The sequence below is a fragment of the Schistocerca gregaria genome, chromosome 6 (genome assembly GCF_023897955.1).
Source record: "Schistocerca gregaria isolate iqSchGreg1 chromosome 6, iqSchGreg1.2, whole genome shotgun sequence".
In the NCBI taxonomy this organism is placed as follows: Eukaryota; Metazoa; Arthropoda; class Insecta; order Orthoptera; family Acrididae; genus Schistocerca; species Schistocerca gregaria.
The window spans coordinates 31,187,006-31,209,908 of record NC_064925.1 but is presented as its reverse complement, the minus strand read 5'-3'; the positions used below and the strand labels follow the sequence as shown (position 1 = coordinate 31,209,908).

General features: G+C 42.0%; 1 protein-coding gene across 1 annotated transcript in view; it reads right to left on the bottom strand.

Annotated features, from left to right (window-relative positions):
- The window catches only part of LOC126278425 (bursicon-like), a 49,330-nt gene extending 33,138 nt beyond the window's left edge, over positions 1 to 16,192 (bottom strand). The window contains exon 1 of the mRNA XM_049978535.1: positions 16,128 to 16,192. Within this exon, the coding sequence (XP_049834492.1) occupies positions 16,128 to 16,158 (31 nt within the window). The 5' untranslated portion in view covers positions 16,159 to 16,192. The remainder of the gene's footprint in view (positions 1 to 16,127) is intronic.
- Positions 16,193 to 22,903: the final 6,711 nt, after the last annotated feature.

Below are 22,903 nucleotides of genomic sequence, written 5' to 3'. Positions count from 1 at the left end.
ACTTCTTTGTTTAGGACTGGTTTTCCATTTGAGCTCTTGATATTCATACATACAGGTGGTTCTCTTTTCTCCAAATGTCTCTTTAATTTTCGTGTACGCCGCATCTATCTTACCCATAGTGATATATGCTTTTACATCCTTATATTTGTCCTCTAGCCATTCCTGCTTAGCCATTTTGCACTTTCTGACTATCTCATGCTTTAAACATTTGTATTCCCCTTCACCTACCTATTGTTTTGCATTTTTACATTTTCTACTTTCATCTATTAAGATCAGTATTTCTTGTTTTACCCAAGGATTTCTACTAGCTCTCGTCTTTTTACCTACTTGATCCTCTGCTGCTTTTACTGTTTCATCTCTCAAAGCAACTCATTCTTCTTCTACTGTATTACTTTCCCCTGTATTTGTCAATCGTTCCCTAATGCTTCATCTGAAACTCTCTTACACCCTCTGGTTCTTTCAGTCTATCCAGGTCCTATTTCATTATACTATGCCCTCTAGCATTTTTTTCAGTTTTAACCCACAGTTCATAACCAATAAACTGTGATCAGTGTCCACATTGACACCTGGAAGTGTCTTACAATTTGAAACCTAGTTCCGAAATCTCTGTCTTACCACTACATAATCCATCTGAAATGTTCCGGTGTCTCTTCCAAGTATACAACCATCTTTCATGATTCTTAAGCCAAGTGTTACGTAAGACTAAATTATGCTCTGCGCAAAATTCTAACTGGCAGCTTCTTCTTTCATTCCTTTCCCACCATTCCATATTCACCTATTACTTTCCATTCTCTTTATTTTTCTGCTATCGGGTTCCAGTGACTATTAAATTTTCGTCTCCCTTAACTATCTGTATAATTCCTATTATCGCATCGCACATTTCTTCAATGTCTTTATCATCTGCGGAGCTGGTTGCATATATACTTATGTTACTGTGTTGAGTGTGGGGTTCATGTCTATCTTGGCTACAATAATGTGTTCACTATGTTGTTCGTAGTATCTTATCTGTGTTCCTGTTTTTTAATTCATTATTAAATATACTCCTGCATTATCCCTATTTGATTTTGCATTTATAACCCTGTATTCACATGACGGCGATGTACTTGAGGACAATATTATGGAAATAGAAGAGGATGTAGATGAAGACGAAATGGGAGATACGATACTGCGTGAAGAGTTTGACAGAGCACTGAAAGACCTGAGTCGAAACAAGGCCCCCGGAGTAGACAACATTCCATTAGAACTACTGACGGCCTTGGGAGAGCCAGTCCTGACAAAACTCTACCAGCTGGTGAGCAAGATGTATGAGACAGGCGAAATACCCTCAGACTTCAAGAAGAATATAATAATTCCAATCCCAAAGAAAGCAGGTGCTGACAGATGTGAAAATTACCGAACTATTAGTTTAATAAGCCACGGCTGCAAAATACTAACGCGAATTCTTTACAGACGAATGGAAAAACTGGTAGATGCAGACCTCGGGGAAGATCAGTTTGGATTCCGTCGAAATGTTGGAACACGTGAGGCAATACTGACCTTACGACTTATCTTAGAAGAAAGATTAAGAAAAGGCAAACCTACGTTTCTAGCATTTGTAGACTTAGAGAAAGCTTTTGACAATGTTGATTGGAATACTCTTTTTCAAATTCTAAAGGTGGCAGGGGTAAAATACAGGGAGCGAAAGGCTATTTATAATTTGTACAGAAACCAGATGGCAGTAATAAGAGTCGAGGGGCATGAAAGGGAAGCAGTGGTTGGGAAAGGAGTGAGACAGGGTTGTAGCCTCTCCCCGATGTTATTCAATCTGTATATTGAGCAAGCAGTAAAGGAAACAAAAGAAAAATTTGGAGTAGGTATTAAAATTCATGGAGACGAAGTAAAAACTTTGAGGTTCGCCGATGACATTGTAATTCTGTCAGAGACGGCAAAGGACTTGGAAGAGCAGTTGAACGGAATGGACAGTGTCTTGAAAGGAGGATATAAGATGAACATTAACAAAATCAAAACGAGGATAATGGAATGTAGTCAAATTAAATCGGGTGATGCTGAGGGAATTAGATTAGGAAATGAGACACTTAAAGTAGTAAAGGAGTTTTGCTATTTGGGGAGCAAAGTAACTGATGATGGTCGAAGTAGAGAGGATATAAAATGTAGACTGTCAATGGCAAGGAAAGTGTTTCTGAAGAAGAGAAATTTGTTAACATCGAATATAGATTTATGTATCAGGAAGTCGTTTCTGAAAGTATTTGTTTGGAGTGTAGCCATGTATGGAAGTGAAACATGGACGATAACTAGTTTGGACAAGAAGAGAATAGAAGCTTTCGAAATGTGGTGCTACAGAAGAATACTGAAGATAAGGTGGATAGATCACGTAACTAATGAGGAGGTATTGAATAGGATTGGGGAGAAGAGAAGTTTGTGGCACAACTTGACTAGAAGAAGGGATCGGTTGGTAGGACATGTTTTGAGGCATCAAGGGATCACAAATTTAGCATTGGAGGGCAGCGTGGAGGGTAAAAATCGTAGAGGGAGACCGAGAGATGAGTACACTAAGCAGATTCAGAAGGATGTAGGTTGCAGTAGGTACTGGGAGATGAAGCAGCTTGCACAGGATAGAGTAGCATGGAGAGCTGCATCAAACCAGTCTCAGGACTGAAGACAACAACAACAACAACATTCACATGACCAGAAGTCCTGTTTATCCTGCCACCGAACTTCACTAATTCCCACTATATCTATATCTAACTTTAACCTATCCATTTCTCTTTTCAAATTTTCTAACCTACCTGCCCGATTAAGGGGTCTGACATTCCACACTCCGATCTGTAGAACGCCAGTTTTCTTTATCCTGATAACGACGTCCTCCTGATTTGTCCACGTCTGGAGATCCGAATATGGGGCTATTTTACCCAAGAGGATGCCATCATCATTTAACCTTTCGGTAGAGCTGCATGCCCTCGGGAAATATTACGACTATAATTTCCCCTTGCTTTCAGCAGCTTGCAGTACAAGCATAGTAAGGCCATTTTGGATGATGTCACAAGACCAGATCAGTCAGTCATCCAGACTCTTGCCCCTGCAACTACTGAAAAGGCTGCTGCCCGTCTTCAGGAACCACAGGTTTGTCTGGCCTCCCAACAGAAACCCTTCCATAATGATTGCGCCTGCAGTATGGCTATCTGTATCACTAACCTAAGCTTCTCCACCAATGGGAAGGGGCGTGGTTCACGCGGTGGGGAGAGGCGGCGAGGAGAGGAAAGCTCACTTAACAGCTGGAAATAAGTACTCACTTAATAAAAAAAAAATAACTGAACTAGTTGAACATGAGTTCAGTTGAGTTACTGTGTCTAATCATATGAGAGAACTGGACAGGAAATGCTGGACAGGTATAGTGTGTCTCTAAACTGAAAACCGAGCAGCGCCTTGCCCCCAGGAGAAGGAAGTCACAACTGCCACACATGATCACTGACATGAGGATCAGTTTCCCCTGCAGCAGTGTAGAACAGCAGAGATTTATGTAGAATCTGTCCATGTGCTTTTCTAACGTTTGTATTATTAGTAACTCATATACAATGTAGTGTTGATCCACTTGTGGAAAATGAACATATGCCCTCCCCCTTGCTAATTTTGCAGACCAACAAAGGACGAAAGCGCATGACCACAATCTGGCGACCTGCGTTCCCTCATGCTTCTAGTCTACATCCCCACCTCTCCATCCTATTACACGCCCCAGAACACAAATTATCTCTTAAGGATACAGAGTACTTTTCAGGCTTAGTATTATGTAAAACTCAACACCTATTTCTTTCAGGCACTCTTTATAATGCATATGTTTTACAGATTTTGTTGTTGATATCAGGTAATGCAGCACACTTTCTGAACAAATTAGAAGTGTTTAAGTATTTTTGAATCTGCTTATGATTATTAAAAAAATTACAAAGAAATTGATGCAATTTTTTTCCAAAATGCTTACTCAGATTGAGGTACCATTTAATCCAATGTTATACGTTTGAAGGAGACCAAATTTTTACCAGATGAGCATGACATGATGGTTCAGGTATTAGACCTGTTTCATTCCACCAATTATGTATATTACAAGGATAAAAATATCAGATCTTACATTTTAATTTTTATAATTTTTCCTAATAAAAACGTAATTTTTTCTATAATTTAGATGATTCAGCAATAAAGCTTAGGTATACTACATAAGTATGGACTATTGCAAGTATTAGAAAATATTTACGCCTGAATTCTGAAAAATACAACTTGCGGGAATTGCAGATGAAGATATGAGTCCAATTAAACTGTGCCTCCGACCGTTACTAAAGCATATCTTCTCCCTGCAGCATTTCTTCATCTTCAAACGTCCTCTTGGAATTCCCTTTAACACTTCTTGCTTCTTTGGTACCTTCAAAAGCGAATTTTTCAGCTTCATGCAAATGTTGTCTGTCACATGAAAGCAATTGATATTCCATATTAGAGCCACATTTTATGCCTAAATTTCTCAGGACTTTCAATCTTCCTATCAATCCATCATTGAAACATATCACTGCATCTAGTTCACCAACTTTTAATGTGTTTAGTCCTACAAAAACATTCTTAGATAATCTTTCCCATATGCAACGGTTGAAACTTTCATCTGAGCGCCCCCATGAAGACATTTACTAAGCAAAACAGGGACACTCATGTCTCTAAAAATTGGTTTTATTTCATTCATAAGAGGCTCAGGAAGAGAATGCTTATGACGGTATATTTGACCACTTTCGTTTGCTCTTTGGTAACCACACCAAGAATCTGCTGCTGCCGGCCGTGGTGGTCTAGTGGTTCAGTCCGGAACCGCGCGACTACTACGGTCGCAGGTTCGAATCCTGCCTCGGGCATGGATGTGTGTGATGTCCTTAGGTTAGTTAGGTTTAAGTAGTTCTAAGTTCATCTGCTGCTTTAGAGCAAAGTCCATGAACAGGGTGGACATCTGTGGACAATTTATGAAAGTAGGTGCCCAATAAAGCTCTTCTTATTGCTGTAACATCATTCAGAGGTGCAGTTCGTCTAATGGCCAGTCCATAATAACTCTGAAGAAGGCCCATTTCAGTTTCTGTCAATCTGCCTCGGCCAGACAGAGATTTTCCATCAGACAGCAACTTTCCTTTCATTTCTCTTCGTAGCTTCCTCAGTCCATCCTATTTTGCACATGTCAACAACACTTCAGTTTTGTTACAAAGATATCACCATAAATATTGAACTCATTAATTTTATTGAAAGCCTTACAGTCCCAATCGCCTAGGTACTTCGCATATCTAGCGTTATAAACGGGCACTGACCTCTGAAATATTTTTAGTTCTCCATCACACTCCATACCTCCACTGTAACCATCATAATTGTTAGAACACTAATGTTCAATATGTCCTTCAGTGTTACCATGGCAGGTGAGGCAGCGCTTAGATAAGCACTCAACATGAACGACTTTTCCATTCAGGGAACGATGTCCTCGACGTTGCCATGCCCCATCAAGTGCAACAGCCATGCCCCTGGTTCCACTAATATTTACAGTTTCTTCTGCTGTACGTTTCATAGATGCTTTAGACACAACCATCAAGGCACCTAAAAGTATTTTTATGTGCTTGCTGAACCTACTGGGAGGAGGAGGAAGAAGATCCATCAAAACACAAAACGTTTGAGCAGACTTTTCTCATTTTCCTACTGCACAGATTGCATACACTAACTTCAAATTCACATCATATGAATTATGCACAATTTCGAAGTCATTTTCGAGGTAGATTTATTGCAGAATCTACACAAAACAACTAATTTCCTATTACTTTGCTGATCAGTTACTTCCAGACTGCCTCCACCATCACACTGTTTACATTTCGTCACTTCCTTAATCAAAGAAGGTAAGATGCTCACATCAATAACAATAAATCCACTACAAACAGCATCATTGTTAACGCAAAAATTTCAATCAACAGGAGGCGAGCCATGCGGGAGTTTCTTCCCTGAAGAACTGATGCATAGGTTACTTTCAACAGCGTGGCTTACTTTGTTTGTGAACTGGTTACCACGGAATTTCCTTTTATTGAATTTCTTGATGCGTGGCATAGTTCGCATTTATTGCACACTAAAGGATATGTACTTCCACAAATATATGTAGCACTTGGGCAACAAACTTTCAGTAACACATGAACAAACTGTTATATAAAAACAAAAGTAAATACTAGCAAATATAATCATTTACAGGCACTAGAAATCTGCACTGTTACCAACATATACAATGTATCATACGTATAATCGCTGTAAACAGAAAGGTCATATTTCTTTTCGAAATAATACTGCTTTCTGTAACAGAAATAAAGGGGCCTTGGCGGCATACATGACTGTAACTTGAAACTTTGGTATATATGTCATATTTCATTTGAAACCCTATAATCAGGAAGGGCTATAAAATTAAATAAAGTTATAAAAACTATCGATTCCTCCAACATTTATAAATGCCCTGTATCTTTAATATGCTTTACAATTAAAACTACTGTCGAAGCTTACACATTCGAAATTACATGTTTGCAGCACGATTATGCTAGCTTCACCATTGAATTTGTCCGCAAATTTCAGGTAGTTCTCTGTAATCACTGTCACCCAACAAACTGGATATCGTGCGTGGATTGTTGTTAGACAAGTTGAATATACACTGGGGCGCCAAAGAAACTGCTATAGGCATGCATGTTGAAATGTAGATATGTAAACAGGCACAATAAGGGTCTGCGGTCGGCAACGCCTGTATAAGAAAACGGTGTCTGGGGCAGTTGTTAGATCGATTATTACTGCTACAATGGCATGTTATCAACTTTTGAGTTTGAACGTGGCGATGAAGTGGGGATTTTCCCTTACGACCACTTCACGAGTGTACCGTGAATATCAGGAATCCGGTAAAACATCAAATCTCCGACATCGCTACGGCTGGAAAAAGATCCCGCAAGAACGGGACCAACGACGACAAAAGTGCAACCCTTCCAAAAATAGCTGCAGATTTCAGTGCTGGATGATAAACAGGTGTCAGCCTGCGAACCATTCCACGGAACATAATCGATACGGGCTTTGGGAGCCGAAGGCATACTTGTGTAATCTTGATGATAGCACGACACAAAACTTTACACCTTGCCTGGGCCCGTCAACACCGACATTGGACTGTTGATGACTGAAAACGTATTGCCTGGGCGGACGAGTCTCGTTTCAAATTATTTTTGGAGGTAAAGGTGTATTGAGACGAAGTCATGAATCCATGGACCCTGCGTGTCAGCAAGAGGAGACTGTTCAAGCTGGTGTTGACTCTGTAATCTGTGGGGCGTGTGGAGTTGGAGTGATACGGGACCCTTCATATGCCTACATACGATTCTTACAGGTGGCACGTACATAAGCATACTGTCTGATCAGTTGCGTCCATTAATGTCCATTGTGCATTCCGACGGACTTGGGAAATTCCAGCAGGACACTGCGACACCCCACATGTCCATAATTGCCAGAGAATGACTCCAGAAACACTGTACTGTGTTTAAGCACTTCCGCTGGCCACCAAACTCCACAGAGATGATTATTATTGAGCGTATCTGCGATGCGTTGCAACGTGCTGTTCATCAGAGATCTCCATGGCCTCCTACACTTACGGATTTAGGGACAGCCCTGCAGGATTCGTAGTGCCAATTCCCTCCATAATTACTTCAGACATTAGTCGCATCCATGCCACGTCACGTTGTGGCACTTGTGTGTGATTTTTTTTTTGGGGGGGGGGGGGGGGGAGGAATACACGATATTATGCAGGCGTACCTGTTTCTTCGGCTTTTCAGTGTAATATTTAGCGAATGTATAAGAAACTTGGTGTTGTTAACAATGATTAATGTTGTTATGTTTGTGACTTTCCAAGAGGAAGACTTACAAAAAAAAGAGGGAGATGTGTATTAAGTTGAATTATCTGAATATATTGGCATATTAGACGACGAAAAAAGCAGCAGTAAAAGTGATCATTCACAAAAAATTTAAAGATAAATGCAAAAGCACAACTGTGAGGGTAAGATGTTATTTCAGTTATCCTTTTCTCTGAGTTACTTTAACATGTTTGACATTGTGAGGAACAGCAATGAATAAACGCTTCTTCTCATTTCATTTTTATCCGGTAGATATGTCAGCAAACATGTTATTTTTTTTGCATAGAAATGTGATAACTGCAAAGGTTTTGTGACTTTTCTAGTACAAATACATGCTGCAGACTGGTTTATCTTTTGTGAAAGCCTTTGAAACTGTTCTCTCCCCTTGCCAGAGGGGCAGTTTACTACGGTTTTGCAGTTCTCATGCCGACATGTTGGCGGTGACAGCTGCCATCCTCTGCGCGCCGCTGACCGCGCCCGTCACATCCGTGCCCAGACCTAATTTTGGATGAGGGGTGTGTAACTTTTTCTGAGGGGACTACCACGTCTACTAACAGTGCCCCAGATTCTCCTGTCCCCTCTTTCTGTCTGGGCAAGCCCAAAAAAACGTGGCAGGAGACATTCTAAATTTCAGAACGTACGTAACGCTTTTTCTCTCAGTTTGGTAGAGCTCTCCATACAGCTCTCCGGCAGTTGACAAGTGAAAGACGCAACAGCTGGTGAACGGCCACTCAAATGTGAGCCCTCTGACAGGCGACGAACCTGATTTTATGTTATAACTGCACACAACAAAGCTGATGTGCACCAGACCTTCCCCACTAACAGATGTATCACACAAAAAGCTGTGGCGGCGCGGGCTCACCGCCGTGTCCGTCCGAGGCCAAATTTGTGGGGGAGAAATCCAGCCCGCACTGTCGTGCCAGAGGAAATTTAACGCACAATTTCTACGTATGTACGTGGGACTGCAAGTGATTCTCGGTAGTGCAACTTCAAACACTCTTCTGGAAACGGCGACGCGCAGGAAGCGGCCGGCGGAGCAGCTCAGTTTGCGGCGGTCGCGAGCCGTCCTCCCTCAAGAGGACCGAGGTGTGCTGCGCAGAGCGCCGGCGACGCGCCACAGCAAAGCAAAGGCACGATCGGGTAGCTGCGTGTGCACAGCGATGTAGCAACATTAATAATCTCTTAAAACCTAATAGCATAAGAAAAGTGTTGTACTTTCGTTCATCATGGAAGATTCTGAAGAGTTGTATCCGTTTCTAAATATCCACAGAATGTTCGCTTCGAGTTGACTTGGGGGTTAACGTGATCAGACGCAGGACCCGAACCCCCGAGCTACGGTACGCTACTTGCCACGACTAGGCACACGCTGTCGAACGAAAACTGTCTATACTTTAGTCCACCGTAATCACAAAAGTATCGATACCTGAAAATATCGACATTTATCTTTGACGAATGATTAGATAATCGGATAGGCTACAATCTCTCCATGTCTGTATTTAAAATCTAATAGAATGGGAGAGAGGGGAGAAGAGAGGGAGAGAGAGGGAGAGAGAGAGAGTCGATTTTCACACATTTTAAACAGGATAATACAAGTGTTACTTAAAGCAGTGTGTTTATTTTTCATAGAGACAAGCTGAAAAAAACACACTTCGCTTGCTCTTTGTTTTCTGAGAACATTCTTGATCGCTTGATATCTAAAAACCAAACTTCGAAAAAATCGTAATACTCTCGAGCCCACTGACGTATTCAACAGCACTCTACTGTGAAATAAACTATTGTGATTGATTGTGATTTCTGTCTATAAAATCGGAACATTCCAAATCACTCTAGGAGATTCAATGATTCAAAAATATTCGAGAACATTTTCTCCCTTCCTTGATCCGCTGTAATCGATTTCCAAAATAATACTGACGTTCCGGAACATACTCGACAAATTCTAGAACATTATGGAACATTTAAGAACTTTGTGGAAGGGTCTAGAACAGTTTGCTATATTGAATAACATCACGAACCTTCTGAAAGATTCTGTAACACTATGGAACATTCTCCAACATTTTGGAACACTCTAGAACATGCTGCCCACGCTCGGCCACCTCGACTCACGATTTCCAGCCGCTCCGCCGACTCCCCGTGTGACGCTCACTGGCGCGACGCTCCCTTTTCACGGCGATGTCTTCGAACTCAGCCCCTGCAACCGAAACCTTCTCCACGGGTGCCGTGGCGGAGGGAGGGCTTGAGGGGTTGCAGCGTTCGGCTCGGACCTATCACGTCTACGTACCCGCGCACTGACTACAACCTGTACGAAATTAAAATCTGATACCACGACAATACAGCACCAGGGAGACAACTGAATAGCAGCCAAGTTTATCTTTTCGGTAGCCTCCTTTCTCTGCGCTAATTAAATTATTCTTTCGCATAAACTGCTTTACCCCCCCCCCCCCCCCCCCGCCCCGTGAACCATGGACCTTGCCGTTGGTGGGGAGGCTTGCGTGCCACAGCGATACAGATGGCCGTACCGTAGGTGCAACCACAACCGAGGTGTATCTGTTGAGAGGCGACAAACGTGTGGTTCCTGAAGAGGGGCAGCAGCCTTTTCAGTAGTTGCGCGGGCAACAGTCTGGATGATTGACTGATCTGGCCTTGGAACACTAACCAAAATGGCCTTGCCGTTCTGGTACTGCGAACGGCTGAAAGCAAGGGGAAACTACAGCCGTAATTTTTCCCGAGGGCATGCAGCTTTACCGTATGGTTAAATGATGATGGCGTCCTCTTGGGTAAAATATTCCGGAGGTAAAATAGTCCCCCATTCGGATCTCCGGGCAGGGACTACTCAAGAGGATGTTGTTATCAGAAGAAAGAAAACTGGCGTTCTACGGATCGGAGCGTTGAATGTCAGATCCCTTAGTCGGGCAGGTAGGTTAGAAAATTTAAAAAGGGTTTAATAATGAATAAAAAAATACGTGTACGGGTAAGCTACTACACACAGCATAGTGAACGCATTATTGTGGCCAAGATAGATACGAAGCCCACGCCTACTACAGTAGTACAAGTTTATATGCCAACTAGCTTGGCAGGTGACAAAGAAATTGATGAAATGTATGACGAAATAAAAGAAATAATTCAGGTAGTGAAGGGAGATGAAAATTTAATAGTCATGGGTGACTGGAATTCGTCAGTAGGAAAAGGAAGAGAAGGAAACATAGTAGGTGAATATTGATTGGGGCTAAGAAATGAAAGAGGAAGCCGCCTGGTAGGATTTTGCGCAGAACATTACTTAATCATAGCTAATACCTGGTTTAAGAATCATGCAAGAAGGTTGTATACATGGAAGAAGCCTGGAGATACTAAAAGGTATCAGATAGATTATATAATGGTAAGACAGAGATTTAGGAACCAGGTTTTAAATTGTAAGACATTTCCAGGGGCAGATGTGGACTCTGACCACAATCTATTGGTTATGAACTGTAGATTAAAACTGAAGAAACTGCAAATAGGATAGGAATTTGAGAAGATAGGATCTGGATAAACTGAAAGAACCATAGGTTGTAGAGAGCTTAAGGAGAGTATTAGCGAACGATTGACAAGAATGGGGGAAAGAAATAGAGTAGAAGAAGAATGGGTAGCTTTGAGGGATGAAATAGTGAAGGCAGTAGTGGATCAAATAGGTAAAAAGACGAGGGCTAGTAGAACCCCTTGGGTAGCAGAAGAAATATTGATTTTAATCCATGAAAGGACAAAATATAAAAACGCAGTAAATGAAGCAGGCAAAAAGGAATACAAACTCTCAAAAAGGAGATCGACAGGAAGTGCAAAATGGCTAAGCAGGGATGGCCAGAGGACAAATGTAAGGATGTAGAGGCTTATCTCACTAGGGGGCAAGATAGATACTCCCTACAGGAAAATTAAAGAGACCTTTGGAGAGCTCAGATGGAACCCCAGTTCTAAACAAAGAAGGGAAAGCTGAAAGGTGGAAGGAGCATATAGAGGGTCTATACAAGGACGATACTGCGTGAAGAGTTTGACAGAGCACTGAAACACCTGAGTAGAAACAAGGCCCCGGGTGTAGACAGCATTCCATTAGAACTACTGACGGCCTTGGGAGAGCCAGTCCTGACAAAACTCTACCATCTGGTGAGCAGGATGTATGAGACAGGCGAAATACCCTCAGACTTCCAGAAGAATATAATAATTTCAATGCCAAAGAAAGCAGGTGTTGACAGATTTGAAAATTACCGAACTATCAGTTTAATAAGCCACGGCTACAAAATACTAACGCGAATTCTTTACAGACGAATGGAAAAACTGATAGAAGCCGACCTCGGGGAAGATCAGTTTGGATTCCGTAGAAATGTTGGAACACGTGAGGCAATACTGACCCTACGAGTTATCGTAGAAGAAAGATTAAGGAAAAGCAAACGTACGTTTCTAGCATTTGTAGACTTAGAGAAATGACAATGTTGATTGGAATACTCTCTTTCAAATTCTGAATGTGGCAGTGGTAAAATACAGAGAGCAAAAAGCTATTTACAGTTTGTACAGAAAGCAGATGGCAGTTATAAGAGCCGAGGGACATGAAAGGGAAGCAGCGGTTGGGAAGGGAGTGAGACAGGGTTGCAGCCTATCCCCGATGTTATTCAATCTGTATATTGAGCAAGCAATAAAGGAAACAAAAGAAAAGTTCGAAGTAGGTATTAAAATCCATGGAGAAGAAATAAAGACTTTGAGGTTCGCGGTGACACTGTAATTCTGTCAGAGACAGCAAAGGACATGGATGAGCAGTTGTACGGAATGGACAGTGTCTTGAAAGGAGGGTATAAGATGAACATCAGAAAAGCCAAACGAGGATAATGGGATGTAGTCGAATTTAGTCGAGTGGTCCTGAGGGAATTAGATTAGGAAATGACACACTTAAAGTAGTAAAGGAGTTTTGCTATTTGGGGAGCAAAATGATGATGGTCGAAGTAGAGAGGATATAAAATCTAGACTGGCAATGGCAAGGGAAGCGTTTCTTAAGAAGAGAAATTTGTTAACATCGAGTATTGATTTAAGTGTCAGGAAGTCATTTCTGAAAGTATTTGTATGGAGTGTAGCCATGCATGGAAGTGAGACGTGGACGATAAATAACTTAGAGAAGAAGAGAATAGAAGCTTTCGAAATGTGGTGCTACAGAAGAATGCTGAAGATTAGATGGGTTGATCACATAACTAATGAGGAGGTATTGAACAGAATTGGGGAGAAGAGGAGCTTGTGGCACAACTTGACTAGAAGACGGGATCGGTTGGTAGGACATATTCTGAGACATGGAGGGATCACCAATTTAGTATTGGAGGGCAGCGAGGAGGGTAAAAATCGTAGAGGGAGACCAAGAGATGTATACACTAAGTAGATTCAGAAGGATGTAGGTTGCAGTTGGTACTGGGAGATGAAGAAGCTTGCACAGGATAGAGTTGGATGGAGAGCTGCATCAAACCAGTCTCAGGACTGAAGACCACAACAACAACAACAAACTGCTTTAGACGACAATACAAAAGAGAAATAAGTATTACGAATCGTTGAACAAGTACATTTCAAGAGCACAGGCTACTATCGAAATGCTGTCAACGTTGGCGAAGCGGCGCCAAGGTCTTCGCACAGTCACTGCCTGACTGACGCGGCGTGCACAAAACCCGTTCCGTTCTCGACCTGTTCGTTCTCGTGCAGACGCTTGCTGTTTCATGTGTTGCAGCTGGGTAATGTGGCCAAACATTGGATAAATAATTAAAAACTAATAAATCACTAGTACGACAGGTGCTATCTTTGTTAGCATATGCGGTAAAACGCTATCCCGGAGCCCGGTACGAATTGCAGTGTAGGGGGGACAAGAATTCCGCTTATCAACATTTTCCATAGTTATCGACAGTATTTATGAAACTGAAATACTGTAGTAATCTACTCATTAAGAGGTATAATCCTGTGCGACACAGTGAGACGCGTAGGAGACTCAGAAATCACCGTTGTTTAAAAATTGGCGGTTGGCGGAAGTTAACTGGTAGTTATCGAATGATGGAAAACTTGGGTCTTTAGTTTGTGTGTCCCGACTTTTGGAGCCTACGGACGGAGATGTTTGAAAGCAGCAGTCTCCCCCCAAGTGGAGATGTTCTGCAGAGTGCCCCTGTCAGTACTGCTACACCGGCAGTCGCTGGAGTCTGAGGATTGGCGACACTCCTGTCACTACGTCTGCATTACCGTTTACATTTTAAATAACCCTTTGGGACTCTGTTAAACAATACCCAAAATTCAGACGAAATATCTTGAAATATTACTTTAATTTGTTAAGTTTGCTTCAGTAAATCGCCAATTAAACCTTAAGTGCGCCATCTTGCACAAGTTTACTATACACTTCGCCAACTACCGCACTGGCGGATTCGTTTTTTCCTAAAGCGTTTACGATGTAACTCTGTTTTACCCAAACGAATCGTGAGGAACTCCACACTAATCAACCTAAGCAAATTTTTACAGATATTCTTAATTACACAGATATTGCAATCAGCATCTCTTTTTCAGATGAAATTACCGTAATTTGTGGTGATAGTGTTGTACTTCTAAAAAGACGAATTCAGCGGCGTTCGACTCGGTAAAATTCGATTACTAGTTTCAGAATAATTACAAATTTCGAACACTAGAAGACATAAACGGACTTTTAAGGAAATGTTTACGAGAACGTTGCTTTGTGATTTTATTTGTACTGCTGTTGCTGACATAGTTTTGCAGTGTCAGTCCCTATTTTGACATTAAACTGGTGACGCGAAGTTATTATTTAGCACTGATTACATGACAATACTCTGTTTTACAATTCCGTTTAATGTTTGACGTCCACATTTCGTAATCCATTCAATATTCCACAATCATTTTGCTTTCAAGTCTCGTGGCTGAACTGTTAGAGTACTTCGTTGGTGAATCCCCCTTTGTATGTCACGCGCTTTGCCTTCCAGTTGGTGTGTCGGTCCAACCACATGAGATAGTGTGGGCAGTATCATCTTTGCATTTAACCACATTTTTTCCCTTTCACTTGACTGAGTTGAGTCCCTGTTGGAGAACAGCATCGGTCCGACGCGACACTTTCGTACAATAACAACAACTTCTGCATAAGACAGCACTTCGTTTCATACTCAAACCATGTACACGCTAAGTTCTAATTACTTAATTACCCCAGAAGTAGAAGTAGTATGTTGAACAGTGAAAAGCCGTTGAATTAGTCTCTTTTGTAACTACGGTACTGGCACCATAAATAACTATAGTTCCATTTGAGAAAACGAAGTAGATACCAGTATCTCTGTAGGAAATGGTACGAGCACGAAATTCGACAGTACGGAAGACTTGAGTTTATTCGCAGAATTCTAGGAATGTGTGATCCACATGTATAGGAGACCTCGAATAAAACTCACCCTGAGTGCTACTGGAGTGTTTCGGGTCTCCAGCACGCCAGATAAAACATACACACGGAAGCAACGCGGCCTTTGCTGCCAGCGTGTTGGAACGACGCTCGAGTGTTACGCAGATGCTTTGTGAACTCAAAAGGGAATCCGTGGATGGACGTCCAAGTTCTTTTCGCGAAACATTGCTGAGAAACACAGGAAATGTATTTCGAGCTGCGAATGTGAACCACCTTCGGCTACAGATTAAAATGACGGCAAAGAAAAGTTGTGCCGGACTGGGAGTCGGAGCCAGAGTTCCCGGTTTACGGGAGCGGTTGCCGTGAGTGCTTCGGCGCTCCGTGCACGAACCACGGCCAGACCCAAACTACCATATCGAGTAGTTCTTTGGCTCACAACCTGCGCTCGTGCGTTACGTATTTCCCCGTCCATTAAGGAAGCGTTTATTGAGAGTCGAAGGCCTGGTACGGGCGAATTCGTAACTACTGTGAAGATTTAGGGAATTGGCATCACACTGCAGAACGATGCTACTGCCGCTAATATGCATTTTCGCGTAATATCTAGTGAGGGCAATTCGGAATTCATTCTTGTGAAAACAGAATTACGTTTATTTAAATAGCTCTGGAATAACTGCTTAGCTCGATTGCCCTGTACTTGTGGATGTAGAAGGATTACAGTGCTTGACGATTCGTGGAACGGACTCTCTCGGAATTTCAACAGTTAAAATTTCTACAATGCACAATGCCTCTCTTGTTGCGGAGACCAGACTACCTCGTCGCGTGAAGTCGTTCTAACTTACCTGAGGCTACTCGCATGCTACGGCGAACCATTGCGAGTGTGTGGGTGTGTTGGTGTGAGCTGCGGCCCGCACAACACGTCGAGTCGATGTGGTGTGTCCCACCCGTGCGGGGTGACGTTTTTATAGCGGCGGAGGAGAGGCTTCTCCCCTCCGATCCCCTCCAGCTGGGCTGCCCCTGTGAACGGGGCCGCGGCTAACCACAGGCTCCTCCCCCCCCCCCCCCCCCCCGCGTTTGCTGGAACTGACAGTGGAAGTGGGGGATGGAGAGGGGCAAGTGGCACAGCAGAGAGAGAGAGAGAGAGAGAGAGAAAGATAGTGCAGTAAAACTTGGTTAACACGAATCCGAAGGGACCGAAAAATCAGGAGTTCATGTTAAAAAAATTCGTGTCAAGTGAAAAACACAGATTGTGTTAAGTATACATGTAGAGCAGTACACTAATGTGTAATACACTACACTATCAATCACGTTATTGTTGACTTATAACACTATAAAATGATTGTAAAATCCAAGTACTCACAAATTATGTACGTTACTTTCTAGGAAAAAATTCGGTCATGGTCTGCTGACGTTCAAGGGAACGATAATATTTTGTAATTTCACAACCAATTGTAATGATATGTGTCCGTAAACCCAGCAGTGATTTCGGATGTTGAAGCGAACCGTTCTAAAAAGTTCAAGACGGCAAACATCTTCTGACTGGTAAGTGGAATGGTATCTCTATTCTCTTTCTCTTCACTTTCTTCTCATGGACCTTCTTGCACCTCGTTCACAGCTTTTGGCACATCTGATTCCACAGAAGCACATACGGCAACACCGCTGTCTACACTAATGAATTCTTCGAAACCAATCCCAGGGTTCGCAACGTCCTGCAGAACTGCCCCTGCATCAGGTGAAGTGGCATCTTCTAACTCGTGGACATCTTCAGTGTTGCTTTGTCTCCAAGCTCTGTTAAAGCGCTTCCCTATATGATGTGGCGATACTGAGTTCCAGGCTGCTGCGATGGCTTTTACTGCGTCAAGCAGATTCCAATTTGGGGTTGCACTATTGTTTTCAGCAGCACGAATTGCAGCTCTTACAAGTCGCTTACGATGAGCTCTCTTTATGAGAGAGATTATGCCTTGGTCCAAAGGTTGGAGGCGGCTTGTGGCGTTGGGTGGGAAAAACTGAAACTTTACGTTGCATAGGTTCAGATCATGAACGTTATGGGCAGTACATCTGTCCAATGTAAGAAGAGCATTTCTATTTTGAGCAACCATTCGACTGTTGAAACGATGTGCCCTGCGAAATGATGTGCCATCGATCCAAGCTGTCTCGTGATGAGAGTTGATACAAGGCAAAGTGTCCATATTCATGATTTTAAAACAATATGGTTTCTCGGATATTCCCGATAACCCAGGGACGAAACTTCTCACTGCCGTCAGCATTACAGTCACACGTTATTTGCTTCGTGCTCCACCGTAACACTTATCACTTTTTATCCCCAGGGTGTGATTTGAACAAAGATTGTAGAAAAATCCAGTTTCATCCATGTTGAACACATCTCATGGGGCATACTTTCCCCTCACTCGTCAAATTTATTTGCTTCACCACAAATTTGTACAGATGAACTTGAATGTTTCTTTTGGAACCAATAAAACCAACCAGCAGGACAATGGAAGTCTTCGATGTCCATAACTTTAGCAATATCATTTTCTTTGGGCTGAATCACAGGGCCAGATAAAGGTATGTTAGATGCACCCATATGACTGACCCATTCTAGCAGTAACGTCTGGACGTCTTCATACTTGACAGTACAAAGTCATTTAGTTTTGTTTCCAGAACCTGATGCCGCAACATTAATCATTTTTTCTCGATTCTTAATAATCGTAGATAAAGTAGATTTAAGTATTCCAAACTGCTCTGTAATTGCTGTTTTCTTGGTACTGCGGTCGACTTAATCTAGAATCTTAAGCTTTAACTGTACATTTTGACCTGTCTGTTTCCTCTTTGCCATTTTCGCGTGCTACAGTACCGGTTGTAACTGTAGTTTTTATTCAGTATTCCAACTCGATACGGCTACGACTAACAAACCTGTCAAATCTAGCACTGATTACATTCCTAAATGCTGCTTGCTGCTGCATACATTATTGAATGTCTTACAGTGTACAGAACATGCTGATTGTTGAGGTGATAGTCGCGACTACCGACCTACAATACGTTAAGAACGAGTCAACAGTAAGTATAATTAGTTTTGTAGCTACATTTCCTACATTCATTTCGGAAAAAAAATACGCTTTAGAATACTCTGAGGTCGGAAGTTTGTGTTACAGTGAAATTTAATTACGCTAGAACTGAAGAAGAGTTCGTAATTCGCCTTAACCGAAATTCGTGTTAACTGATAAAACATACCACGCAAAATAATCTATTCCTGGGTGCCTATTCTGTATCTTTCCGCCATTTCTGTATCTTTCCGCCATTGTGCCGATCGTTTCGGTACTCAATAGCACCGAACGGTGTAGTACTCGAACTAGTGTCCGTGTGTTATTCAGTACGCATTTCGGTAGCGATACCGTTCGGGTCTAGAGAACCGAAGCGCTGTTGTCGGTTTGTATCACGCAAGTCCATCTAAAGCAAACGGCCGAGGATCTGCGCATGCGCACTGCAGCGCGCACAGCGCCACCAACACAAAGCGGCCAGCAGACGACACAGGCACGCTATTTTTTCCAAGTACCGATAATTGCGTTTACGTTGCCGTAACGCATGGGGTCGCATTACATCGAGCTGACGTGCCCGCCTTTGTTGCCCTTGCCTCCTCCTTAACAGTATCAGGCGCATTATATCCGTTTCCATCATTCTCAGCTGAAACGCATAAAAATTTTTACAGTGTCTCTGACCACATGTTTGCATGCATGCATAATAACGATATCATATTTGACTCTATTCTGCGGATTGTCGTAAATGCTGCATTATGTCATCTTGTTCTCATTCACATTTACATCATGTTTTGGATTTTACGTTTCGGAAAATGGTTTAGGAATAGTGTGTAGTACCACATTGTACTAATACATCTAGGAAAACACTCAAAAAATTGATTCTGAGAGCTTCAAAGAATAAGAAGATAAACAGAATGTGGTTATAACACGCTCCTGGACATCCAAATGATTAAGTAGCTCACTTCCCTATATGATGCGTCAACGATTAGGGTCTTAAAAACAAAATTGAAAAAAAAAAAAACGCATTTTCGACAGCTCCCGCAGTTCGTCGAAGTTTATAACATACATCTCATGAATGAAAATGTTTCGTGTACGGTGTTACAGTCTAAAAATATTACGGCAGAGATCTTTCATCTGTGAGCCGCGAGGGATTAGCCGAGCGGTCCAAGGCGCTGCAGTCATGGACTGTGCGGCTGGTCCCGGCGGAGGTTCAAGTCCTCCTTTGGGCATGGGCGTGTGTGTTTGTCCTTAGGATAATTTAGGTTAAGTAGTATGTAAGCTTAGTGACTGATGACCTTAGCAGTTAAGTACCATAGGATTTCACACACACTTTTCTTTTCATCTCTGTCTTGTGGTTGAGACTTCGATCGCAGATAAATACTTTGACAAGCAGGATTATGATGATTACTGCTACCAGTTACATTCCCAGTAATTTAAGTTGTGCTCTTAGATTCCTGTCTCACCGCATACTCGGAAATCGCTACATATTCGGAAAAATTGGTGAATTATTTCTGACAAGAAAAAATATAAAGGTTGTTTCACTCACAGCAATTTCGTATTTTAAACACACAGAAATCACGAAATCATTACTGAGGTAGTGCGCTCTTACATGTAAGTAATAACGAATATTGCAGAATTTTTTTTTTGCATCCACCCTTGCACGAACCCATGACCTATCATATCGCATTCCCGCGCACTAACCACATGGCCACGCCAAACAACAGATGTGGACTACTCAATTCTTGTAGTATAGTGGAGAGCAACGTAGGCTGACTTCATTGCCAAACGGCACTGCGTGAATCATAAATGCGTGATAGTTTGGAAGGTTTCCAATATCAGGCTTCACATAATTGCTTTCCATTGTTACTTGAAAGTTGTAAACACGTTTCGATAATTCCTGACTAAACCATTTGTGGGTAAAAGTATACAAAGGCACTAGTAACGTCAGTTCACACTCATGTAATATACGTAAGCAGAGCCGATGTCTTGATATTTATTGATGTTTAAACTCTTATTTGCATGAAAATAACACGTATTTTGAGAGAATATTGACCGAAAACGTTTTTTTGGATGTAACCATTCACAGTAACAACCTAACCTACCCATATTTCTAACAAAGGAAAATAATCTATTACGAACTCACTTTCCAACCAGATGCGTCCTCTGGTGTTGCTTAAGTAACACAATCACTAAATCCAAAGCTAAAACCGCTAAATATGTTTAACATAAAAAATTATAGGTGTACATAAACCACAGCTCACCGATCGATAGGGACAGACCGAAATCCAGAACCTCTCGGTAGAATTGTCGTAAAATCGATGGGAGGATCGTTCGGCAACAAGTCTCAGAAGCTTACTGAATAGGTGAAATGTGGCTGCACTGAGTCACAGCGCCAGAGATTGCGCCAGAGATTATTATTCCGCCGCCTCAACTGGGCAGTAGTAGTTCAGCGGATGTCGAGGGCAGTTGTTGTTCTGTTGGGCGAGAGAGTAGACGTGTTCGGTTGGTGTAATGTATAGATGGAAGAAGTTGCAATTGTTAGAATATATTTGAGAAAGGAGATGAGCTTTTGATTTATGATGCTGGTGTAATGGAATATTTTCGTCAATATATAATGAGGTAAAAAGGTATTACAGTTTTCTTTAATGACAATCCCTCTTGCTCACAGGTACAGTCAGCAAAGCATCTGGATCGTGTTCATTTATTAGACTTGTAATTCTGGTTTCTATGTGCAATTATAATGTTTATAGTATTTCTGGTTTTTCAATTAGTTCATTGTAAATGGTGTTTAAAATATTTTGTCGTATTGAGAAAGAACCGAGCCCAGATACATGTACGTTGAGTCATACTACCACACACAGAACAGTTACACTTGTGCTTTGTTATTTCGTAGCTTTTATAGTTGCAGGGGACTTAATTAATCAATTGTGTTAATGGAAATTCCTTGTCATTCTATATTTTTATTTTGTGCAGTCAGATTGCGTGCTAATACTAGTCAGGGCCTTCCGGTTACGAGACTTCGTAACCGATCACACAGCTACTAAAACTATTGCATTTATTCATTAATATTAATCTTTTCTTTTTAATTAAGCCCTCATGCATAGGATATTTCGATAAAGAACCGAAAATGACGTCACTACCGCCACTAACATACTACACCGATCTCCCTGGAGGGACCAATATTTTTTTTTCGCGGTAACCGCGAGTTCGTCTTATGCGAGTTCTCACTAACGAGGTTATACTGTATTATCCTCACTTCATAGAATCGCCTTCAACTCAATAATCACTAAGTGTAGCAGTTATTCGGGGTTCATAAGAAATGTGCCACATATTCTTACACGAAGCACTATTTGCCAAAACTACAAGACCAGTGACCAATATCTGTTCAGGCAAGAGCCGTTGAAAATCCGTATTTCACAGCCTGCATTATGTTTACAGCTCAGCAAACCCACGACTGAAGCGCACAAGAATTTAGAAGTGAACAAAGCCATGGGATAGTTCATCTAAGGCCACACGTTCAACTCAGAGGTCGATTAAAGGAAGTGAAGTCGTGCATTCTTTCATCTATCTCGGGCCAACCATCTGCTATTAGGGGAAGCTATGAAGATGAGATAAGAAGCGTCCATGAAAAGCCCATGAAGTCTGCCAGAACAGACCAACAACGAGCGCCACAATGAAAAGACTTGAAACATTCGCATTTTCCGTCTTATTTTGTTGTTGTTGTTGTTGTGTTACTCAGTGAGAAGACTGGTTTGATGCAGCTCTCTATGCTACTCCATCCCATTTGAGCCTCTTCATCTTCGAATGTCTGCCCCAATAGCTGAGTGGTCAGCTTGACGGATTGCCGTCCTACGGGCCCGGGTTCGATTCCCGGTTGGGTCGGAGGTTTTCTCCGCTCAGGGACTGGGTGTTGTGTTGTCTTCATCATCATTTCATCCCCAACCGGCGCGCAAGTCTCCCAATGTGGCGTCGAATGTAATAAAACCTGCACCAAGGCAGCCAGACCTGCCACGCAAGGGGCCTCCCGGTCAGTGACACCAAGCGTTCATTTCATTTCCATCTTCGAAAAACTCCTGAAACCTACATCCTACTGAATCTGCTTATTGTATTCAGCTCTTGGTTTCCTCTACGTTTTTCACTCCCCACCATTCCCTCCAGTACTAAATTGGTGATCCATTTATGTTCCATAATGTGTCCTTTCTAGTCACGTTATGGAACAAATTTCTTTTCTCCCCAATTCTGTTCAGTACCTTCTCACTATTTACACGATCAACCCATCTAATGTTCAGCATTCTTCCGTAAGACCTCAAGTTAAAAGCCCCTATTCTCTTCTGGTCTAAAATTTTTGTCGTCCATGTTTCACTTCCATACATGGCTACTCTCCATACAAATACTTTCAGAAATTAGTTATTTTGCTGTCCCAATCTGCTACATTACGTGTCTAATTTCCTGATCTAGTTCCCCTAACATCACCTGATGGAATTCGAATGCACTCTATTAAACTTATCTTGCTTTTGCTCTTCTTATAACCTCTTTAAAGACACTGTTCATTCCGTTCAGCTGCTCTTCCAAGTCCTTTCCTG